The sequence below is a fragment of the Nannospalax galili genome, unplaced genomic scaffold (assembly GCF_000622305.1).
Source record: "Nannospalax galili isolate Female #2095 unplaced genomic scaffold, S.galili_v1.0 scaffold536, whole genome shotgun sequence".
In the NCBI taxonomy this organism is placed as follows: Eukaryota; Metazoa; Chordata; class Mammalia; order Rodentia; family Spalacidae; genus Nannospalax; species Nannospalax galili.
Window position 1 is genome coordinate 659,618 of NW_008337057.1, and position 9,729 is coordinate 669,346.

General features: G+C 39.4%; 1 protein-coding gene across 2 annotated transcripts in view; it reads right to left on the reverse strand.

Moving 5' to 3' along the window:
- Sacm1l (SAC1 like phosphatidylinositide phosphatase) overlaps positions 1-9,729 on the reverse strand; it is a 57,044-nt gene that overhangs the window by 23,329 nt on the left and 23,986 nt on the right. For both annotated transcript variants that reach the window (XM_017797847.2, XM_008831927.3), the window contains 3 exons: positions 8,671-8,820; positions 6,628-6,687; positions 5,539-5,572 (listed from right to left, as the gene is read on the reverse strand). In XM_017797847.2, the coding sequence (XP_017653336.1) occupies positions 5,539-5,572; positions 6,628-6,687; positions 8,671-8,820 (244 nt within the window). The remainder of the gene's footprint in view (positions 1-5,538; positions 5,573-6,627; positions 6,688-8,670; positions 8,821-9,729) is intronic.

Sequence of the window (9,729 nt, forward strand, 5' to 3'; positions counted from 1 at the left end):
TTTTTATTGAATTTTTGTGTATTTCGTACAGAACATCTTAATCATCTTTATACGCCTTTCCCAATGGCCCTCTCCCATAAGCCCCCACTGGAATTCATACATTCTGTCATTTGTGTTAAGGCCTATCATGTCAAGTTATTGTCCCCCAAAGTCCGTTGGTGCAAGTTCATTCACTAAGGTCTAGTCAGCCTATCTAGAGTCCCTCTCTTTAAGAAGATCAGCTCCTCCTCACCCAGCAGTAATCAGCTGCCAAAAATTCTTCAACTAAGATTATGGCCTCCTGGTGGACAGAATATTTAATCCCAACCTGATCTACAAAGTGAGTTCCAGGCCAGCTGGGGCTACAGGGGACCCTATCTAAAAAATAAAATAAAATAAAATAATTTGTAAAATTACATATTTTAAATATGTAATATTTAATATTTAAATATTTTAATAAAATTAAATAAATATGTAAAATTACATATTTACATACATAAATTAGTCACACAGTTGGTAAGTATATATGAAGAATTACAGACCAAACACTATTGAACAAAATAATCTAGAAACAAATTTTAAATGGTTTTCCCCCGAGATATGAAAAGTGAATCTAACATGAAAACGTTTTAATGTTAAAAGAATATTTGAAATCAATATGTAGAGGGCTTGCCTAGCACACATGAAGCCATGGATTTAATCCCCAGCACCATAGAAAACCAGGTGTGATAGTGCATTCCTACAATCTCAGCAGTGCACTCAGGAAGCAAAAACAGGAGGTTCAAGGTCATCTTCAGCTACACAGGGAGTTTGAGGTTCAAGGTCATCTTAACTACACAAGGAGTTTGAGGCCAGCCTGGGACTCCCCCAAACCTTTCCTTCAATTCCATTCATTGACATGTACAATTAAAACTGATTAAAACGCCAACTTTGTCGAATCTATTTGATTAAAATAAAAACTTTAAAAATATATTTTTTTATTTTATGCATATGAGTGTATTGCCTTCAGTACGTAAGTGCACCCATGCAGAGGTCAGAAGAGGGCACTGGATTCTCTGGAACTGGAGTTAGGGACAGTGTTAGCCGCCATGTGGGCGCTGGGAATCAAACCCCAGTCCTCTGCACGAGCAGCCACTGCTCTTAACCACTGAGCCATCTCTCCAGCCCCTTAAAATAAAAACTTTTATACACAAGTCCCCATGAGTGCCTGTCGGCATCTCCAAAGCATGTTGTTCTAGTTCTGCCACGAAACAATGTATTTAGTCTGAACAGTTGACTTCTACATGAGAAGAATTACACTGCAGATACTTGTGGCTTGCTTTACTTACTCTGCATGTTCATGAGGCTCATTCAGTGTGATAGCTGTTTAATAATACTCTGTAGGAACATACTCTGATTTTGTTCAGGGGAAAGGTGAGATGTTTAAGACAAAGTCTTGCTATGTAACCCAGGCTGGCCTCAATTATCAATCCTCCTGCCTTAGCCTACACAATGCTGAGATTACAGGTATGTATCACTATGTCTCAAAGAATATGCTAGTTTATCTGTCTATTCTACTGTTGACAGACATAAATGTTGTTTCTGGCTTCTGCCATCTGTCATAACCAGAGCTGCAACAAACCCCTCTGAATGTGAGCATGTGGACATGGTCTAGAGGAATGGTACTGAAAATCAGACTGATTCATCATGATAGCAGGAAAGGCCAGTGGATTTGAGAATTATTATTTTTGGCTTCTCATCTTTATCAACTCTTTTTTTTTTTTAATCTTTTTGAGACAGGGTCTCCCTGTAACCCCCAGCTGACCTGGAACTCACCATGTAGAACAGACGATCTCACAGAGATCTGCTTGAGTGCTGGGACTAAAGGTATGTGCCACCACGCATGACCCTTGTCTTTACCAACTCTTGATACTGGTCAGAGTTTATGTGCATCAGACTCATAGAGGTATTAAGAGGATAACAGGTTCTTGTTACACTGGCCATCCTTTTTTCTTTTCTCATTTGTTTGGGCTTGCACTATGGTTATTGTCTATATGTAGCATTTTTTTCTTAATCTAACTGTATTCATCCATCATAAAGTATAATAAAATAAACATCTATGAGTCTACTGTCCAATTTCGGTACAGTAGCAACTCTCAATCTACCTGTCCCTTCCCTCTTTCCAGTCAGCAGAGTTTGTGTCCAGAAGTAACAAGTTTTAACAAGTTCAAGGAGACCATTCTGTCCTTTTTATCTTAATACCTATAACAATTACTTTTTTTAAAAAAAGCTTGCCTTTGTGCTTTCTGAAGACAACACCATACCACTGCCTTCTCTCCTCCCTGTAAGCTCCTCACAGTCACCCTTACACTGCATGAAGCAGTTTATTCCTCTTCAGAGCTGTGTATAAGGACCAGGCCACAAAGACCTAATTCCTCTGCTGCCTTGTGGGCTCGCTATTTTGTTCTCACACGGTGTTGTGAACAATCTTTTTAAACACCTCCTTGTATGTATACACCGGGAATGCACACAAGAAGTGCTGGCAAATTCCTAAGAGATCAAATAATTTTCAAAATGGTGGTACAAGATGGAACTACCAATGATTCATTCATGCTGTCTGTTACCACCGAGCTCACTACCGGCTTCTGGAGTTCCCAAGTCCCTCTTCAAAATTCACAGCACCAGAGAAGATTCTAAGACAATATTATTTCATTTGTTTCTCCAAATTATTTTGAGTGAGCTCACAAAGATAAAGTACCATATGAGCCTGCAGTTTTAGGGAGCTACAGCTGGCAGAAAATAAGACTGACTTTATATCTCACTTTCCTGTGATTACAAGATGAATATGTATGTGTATGTTCATACACATATATACAATCAAAATGAGGTAACTTTTGAAAGGTGAATAAATTTACTATTTTTTAAGACAGTCTTACTATGTATCCCTGGCTGGCCTAGAACTCACTATGTGGACCAGGCTGGCCTCAAATATATAGTGATCTACCTGCCTTTGCTTCTGGAGTGCTGAGATTAAAGACATGCATCACCGTGCCTGGTAAATTATACCAAGGCTGATGTAATCCCACTGCAAAGCTGACAACACTGCTTTCTATTTCACTGTGGAAATAAAGGCCGATATGCTCTTATGACATAAAAACCCGCCAGACCTACAGCCATGCCAGATTCCCCCTTTGCTCACACACTCAAGGCCTCACCCAGCATGCACTCTACCATGTTCCCCTTCTCCAAAACCTTTCTTAGCAAAATTTGCTAATTTCCTGAACATCTGAAAGGGAGAACAGGAACAGGAACTTAACCTCCTTTCTGAATGGTCATATTTAACCAGTAATGTATCTCAGTTGCCGACACCCTTTTGGAAACACTCTTACTTCTAGGGCACTGTTCTCACTTGGATTTCCTTGTCCTCACTGGTCTTTGGTGGTATCTTCATGAAGCTTTCAGAGCCCACATCCTGCCCTTTCGGACCACTCACTGTAGTTTTCCAAGTTAAAAGTCCTTTACCTGAGGCCTACAGTTCTTGGCTCTAGCACTTTCTCATGATGTAGAAACCTCCTCCACCCCCTCCCCCTTTCTCTACTTATATTTCTTTCTTTGATCATCTCATCCAGTCTCATATATTGAAAAGCCATCTACTCTAACCACCCTCAAATTTACATCTTAGGACCAGTGAGATTGCTCAGTGGGTTAGGGTGCTTGCCACCAAGCCTGAGGACCCAAGATTGATCCCTGAGATCCATGGTAGAAAGAACAAACTTGCTCTCAAAGAGGACTTACAGACCTCTGAACTCTCTAAGTGCACTGTGGTGAATGCATCCACAAACATAAAATACATACAATAAATAAGTATAATAAAAAGAATTATACTTTGGTATAATTGGTGGAGTTCTTCCCCCAACTCCAGCCCCATTCATCAGATTCTTCCCTTCACATTTTTATCTGCACATCTATAGAAAAACTGAGCTTAAGAAACGGAACTCATACCCCGCCCCCAACATCACTAGACTTCTCCACCTCAACGTTTCTTTCCTTTTGACCTGATAAGAACTTTATAGTCACACCAATCTTTTATATCCCACATAAAATCTTTCAGAAAACCCAGTTAATTTTCAAAAGTTATCTAAAATCTGGCCATCTTTTACCACCAACATTGCTAGCTTCCTGGTTCTAGGCAAAATCACCTCTCCTTTGGATGGGTGCAATTCCTAATTGTTCCTTGCATTCACTCTTGCTCACATCTGGCCTAGCTCTATATCAACAACGGGTGCTTTCTTCTTACGCCAATCCTCTACACACACACACCCTGCCCACTCAAAAGAAGTTTCTTATCACATTTAAAGGAAAAGCTACAGTCCTTCCTATAGTGTACAGAGCTCTGAGTCACCTGGATTAGGCTCTTCCTGGTATACACTCTGCTTGGTTATGCTCCTGCCTTGAGACATTTGTACTTGCTAATCTCTCTGTAAATAAGAAACATGGAAATATAATTCTAGTCAATAAACTACATTAAGCAAAAGTTCATTTTAAGCTTTGAATTTAACACTAAATGGGTAACCTGATTATTCAAAAAAAAAAAAAGCCTAGAACAAAACTATATAATCTTATTTGTCCATTCACAATCCCATTTTGAAAACAAAATGAAATAGAAACAATTGGCCCAAATCCTTGAAAAATTCCTTAAAAAACAACTATCCTTATATTATTGTTAGGAGACTTTTAAAAAGTTAGTGGTGGGGAAGCAGGGAGAGTGCTTGCCTAGAATGCACCAGACCCTGGGTTCAATACCCAACACAGCTTGTAAGTCCAGCACTTGGGAGGTAGAGGCAGGAGGATCAGAAGTCTAAGGTCATCCTTGGTTATACAGTGAGTCTGGGACCAGCCTGGGATACATGAGAGCTTGTATCAAAAAAAAAAATTGTTTTTAAAGCTTAGGGAGAGGGGTGAAGGGAACAGCGTAAGTCCAAGAGCTTTTACTCCAAGATTTTTCATTCCCCAATAACTATTATAGAATCTCCAATCAGATGATCAATACTCATTTTGTATTTTCACTGTAATTTTCCACGTGTTATTCTTTGTGTTCTATTTTCATATTTCTATCACTATTTCAAATGATAAATAACATTTAAAATTTTCCTTCTCTTCAAGTTAGAGATGATCCCAGTTCCTAAGTCTCACTTTTTAACACTAAACAAAGGTGTCATTTAAACAGTCAGGTTCACACTACTCTTGTGAAATGCAACTCACTGCTTTTTTTACTGGTAACATTAAAAAAAAAAAAAAAAAAAGACAAGATGCAACACACATTGTCCTTTTCTTTAATTCATCAGACCCAAAACTCTTGAGGAAAAATGGTAGTTTAGTCTGAAGAAAACAAAATATAAAGAGGGGGAGGGAGTCACTTACAGTAAATCTACACCAGTCTTCTATATTTCTTCATTAACATCAGTTTCTAATACTGAAATGCTTGTCTCGTGTCACATTTGAGACTCTGCATCTGTCTTATAATAAAATGTAAACAGAGACTGCTGGAAGCTAAGGTACAGTAACATCAGATAAGGATACAGCCATGTAACACTGGAAGAGCAAACCGGTGGACCTGAAAGGAAGGTATACAACATATTTAGAATCAACACACCTTAACTAAACAAAAACTTACAGCATGTGTAAGACATATTTACACACGGACAGTAATGCACAAACCTAACCAACAGTGAGCATAATGTCACAGTAAACACGTAGAGCAATCACTGGGGTTTGAATAGTCACAAATAAATACTAATAAAACTAATGAAACTGCAGGAGCCTCAGTCTTTGCCTATAACTCTCCACTTCCAGAAAAGACCAGCCACATTAATGGTTTTCAATTCCAATTACTTTTTCGAAAAAGTATAGCAAATAGCAAAAATCAAAATTTAGACAAATCTACGCACCTCAGCTCACATCTCATTTATTATAGAATGGAGGCTGGTGATGACTGAGGGGGTCTCCACCTGGCCTAGGGATTTGGCCCTGGCCCCTCACATTGCCATCAGTCATCCAGTAAAACTCATTCTAGCTGACTTAGAGAAAGCAACTTTTTCACTTACAGCTTCCATCTAAAAGTATTATGGTTTAAGTCCTAAATGTCCCTGAAAAGGTCATGTTTTTTAAAAGCTTGGCAACTGGTCTGCAAAGCTATCAGAAGGGAGTGGAACCTTTAGGAGGTACAACCTAGTGGAAGGTAGGTCGGTCATTCAAAACTGGCCTTGATGAGGACACTGGGACTCTGGCCTAGTCCTCTTTGCTGCCTGCCACCATTAGTGAGTAGTGCACTCCACCATGTGTTCCCTTGACATGTTTTCCCCACTACAGGTCCCAAAGCAAGGGAGATAGCAGACAATGGACTGAAAGCTCTGAACTCATGAGCCAAAATAATCATGTTCTTCTTGTTTGCATCAGGTATCTTGTCACAGTTTCAGGGAACTGACTAGCACACGTGGTCTACTTAGGCTTCTTCAACAAAAGCAGTTGAGAGGGCAGGCATAATCAAGTGTGTGTGTTATAGTTAGGTTAGAATTATTTATGCATGCCCTAGTGATTGGCTGGTCATTTTATCATACACATTTGAACATGGACTGGAACAAGGAGGCAGAATGGAGTCTCACACATTACCTCCGGCTGAGCAGACAGTTCTCTGAGCAGATGCCCGTTCCATACAAACCGCTGATCTGCCTGAGGAAAGTTTTGAAACTTAATGAAATATCTCCAGTCATAGTAAGAGTCCCCCAAAGGAAAACTACACCAATCAATGCCTCCATACGGTGGCTGGAAGCATGTTTGTGCCACCCACACTTGAATGATTCATCATTATATAATGGTATGATTATGTAACTATTTGTAAATCAGTAAAAGGTAACTAATAACAAATTGCTGTTTCTAAAAAGTTAAATTGGCATATAGCTTGATAAGAGGCACAGTGCTAAAACAAACCTACTGCTGAACTAAGAGTGGAAGTGGCACGGGCTGGAGAGATGGCCCAATGGTTACAAGCACTGGCTGCTCTTGGAGAGGACCCAGGTTTGGTTTCCAGCCAACAACCACCCATGATTTCAGTTCCAGAGGACACAACGCCCTCTTCTGGCCTCCACGGGCATTGCACACACATGATGCACTTCTAAACATGTAGGCAAAACACTCATATACATAAATGAAAATGAATTTTCAAAAAGAGTGGAAGTGGCAACTAAAGATTAGAGGAGTGTAGTGAAAAGCTACAGGATTCTGTCAGATGGCTTTTTAAAAGTCAACATCTTTAGGAAACTGAAAATAAAAAAGCTTTAAGGATAAAACTAGCACAGATGGAAAAACGACTGTATCAAGGAACCGAAAGACCATGTTCCAAACAAAAACACTGACCACTCAATGTAAAATTTTGTCTTAATATAATATGTTTAAGGTAGATGCTTCATTTATCAGTTTCATGAGTCTCTATAATTGACATTTTTATCCACTAATAAAAAAATTCTCTTTCCATCAGAGAAGAGATGGCATTTAAGCTGAGACCACTATTGCTAGTTTTCACCAAGAGCCTCGCTCTCCTACCATCACCTAACCAACAAGCCACAGCTCCAAAGCCACTTTCCAGGGTTTAACTGGCACTGGCACTCCCAAGCAGAGAAAGATCCTTCTTCCTTCAGGATCCCATCATGCTTTGACCTGTCTCCAGTGGCAACCATCCCTGACTTGTGACTGCTTAGACTACTACCTCTCTAAGTACACTGCAGGCTCTTCTCACAGCACAGGAATCTCAGCTTTTCATTTTGGGTCCCCACTAGATAGCACAGGCCTAGCACATAGAAGACACTGAGGAGAAGTTGGCCTGATAGGGGAAAACACAACAACTGATTTTAAAAGCACTAGCACCAGTCTCTTTTGTTTAAAAGTCAATTTCTTGATTACTTAGCTTAAATCTAAATTAACATCTGGGCTCAAATACAACTATACTTAATTCAAATATAAACTATTACCCCAAAAAGCCAATCAACTAAAATACCATACAAAATTTATCATTTTCACTAATCAAAATGGTCAACTACTTACTGGAAGTTTTATACAGTCCAAAACTAATTAGTAATAGATAACAACCTTTTAAATTCTATATACTCCCCTAACATGTCTATGATTTGTTAATTAAAAAATAAAGTGCTGGTGTGGTGGCACATGCTTTTAATCCCAGCACTTGGGAGGCAGAGCCAAGTGGATTGCTGTAATTCAAGGTCAGCCTGCTCTACATCTCTACATAGTGAGTTCCAGGCTAGCTGGGGCTACAGGGAGACCCTGTCTCAAAAAACAAAACAAAACAAAACACAAACAAACAAACACAAAAATAATCAAGGTAGTACCAGAGGCATGGCTCAGTGGTAGAATGCTTGCCTAGCATGCAAGAGGTCCTGGGTTTGAGCTCCAGCATTACACACACAAAAATGTAGAGCAAACAAATAAATAAAATGAAGGCAGCAATCTAGACCCACACAAGATCCTAATACAGTCAAGAGTAAGAATATCAAAATAGAGCTGCAGATGTAGCTCAGGGGTAGTGTGCTTGTCTAGCATGCATGAGGCCCTGGGTTCACCAAGAAAAAATAGGTAGAAAAACAAAAAAACACATTTTTTTTTTTTTTTTAAAAAAAGGGTGAAAGTGAAGATCCAGCTTACCCTTTCCAAGAGACTCATTTCTTGGAATTCTGGACTAGTGTTGGACAGCCGCTGCAAAGTATGGGTCAAGTCATACGTTGTTGAAAAGTAAAATCCATCCATACTCAAGACCTGGTTTAGCATTGTTAGAAAAGTCTTATTATCTTGTAACTGTAAAAAAAAAAAAAAAGAAAGAAAAAGAAAAAAAAAGGGGGGGATTAACATATCTCCTGTTAAAAAGGAAATTTGTCAGCGTAAGACAGCAAAATTAAAAACACAGATATCCAGCCCTGTTAAAGTACCACTGATATAGGTACCAGGATAGAGAGAGGGTGCTTCATAAACAGCAGGCTCTCAAACACCACTGGTCCAGGTATAGCCTCCTCTCTTCAGGGTCCACAACTGTCACTCTAAAGCGGAAGAGTTGTTTTAAGAAGTCATCACCAGAGGCTGGAGAAATGGCTCAGAAGTTAAGCGCACCGAGTGCTCTTGCAGAGGACCTGGGTTCAATTCCTAGCACCCACATGGCAGCTATGAACCGTCCTTAACTCCAGTTCCAGGGGACTCTGAAGCCCTCTTCTGACCTCCACAGCATTGCATGACACAGGTGCACTCACATACATGCAGGCAATGCATTCATACACATAAAATAAAAATTATATATATAAAGAAAATCCTAGTCCTCCTAACTTAAAAAAAGAAGTCATCACCAGAGCTAGAGCAATGGCTCAGTGGTTAAGAGCCCTGAGAATCTAGGTTTAGTTTACAGCACCCACAGGATGGCTAACAATCATCCACAACTCCAGTTCCAGAAATTCCAATGCTCTCTTCTGCACTCCTCAGTCACTGTACTCACATGGTGCACTTATATACACTCAAGCAAAACAACAAGAATGGATGGATGGATGGATGGATGGATATGATGGATGATAGATAGATAGAAGATAGATAGATAGAAGATAGAAGATAGATAGATAGATAGATAGATAGATAGATAGAGGGATGATAGATTAAATAGATAGATGATAGATGATGGATGATAGATATAGATGATAGATAGATAGATATAGATAGATAGAT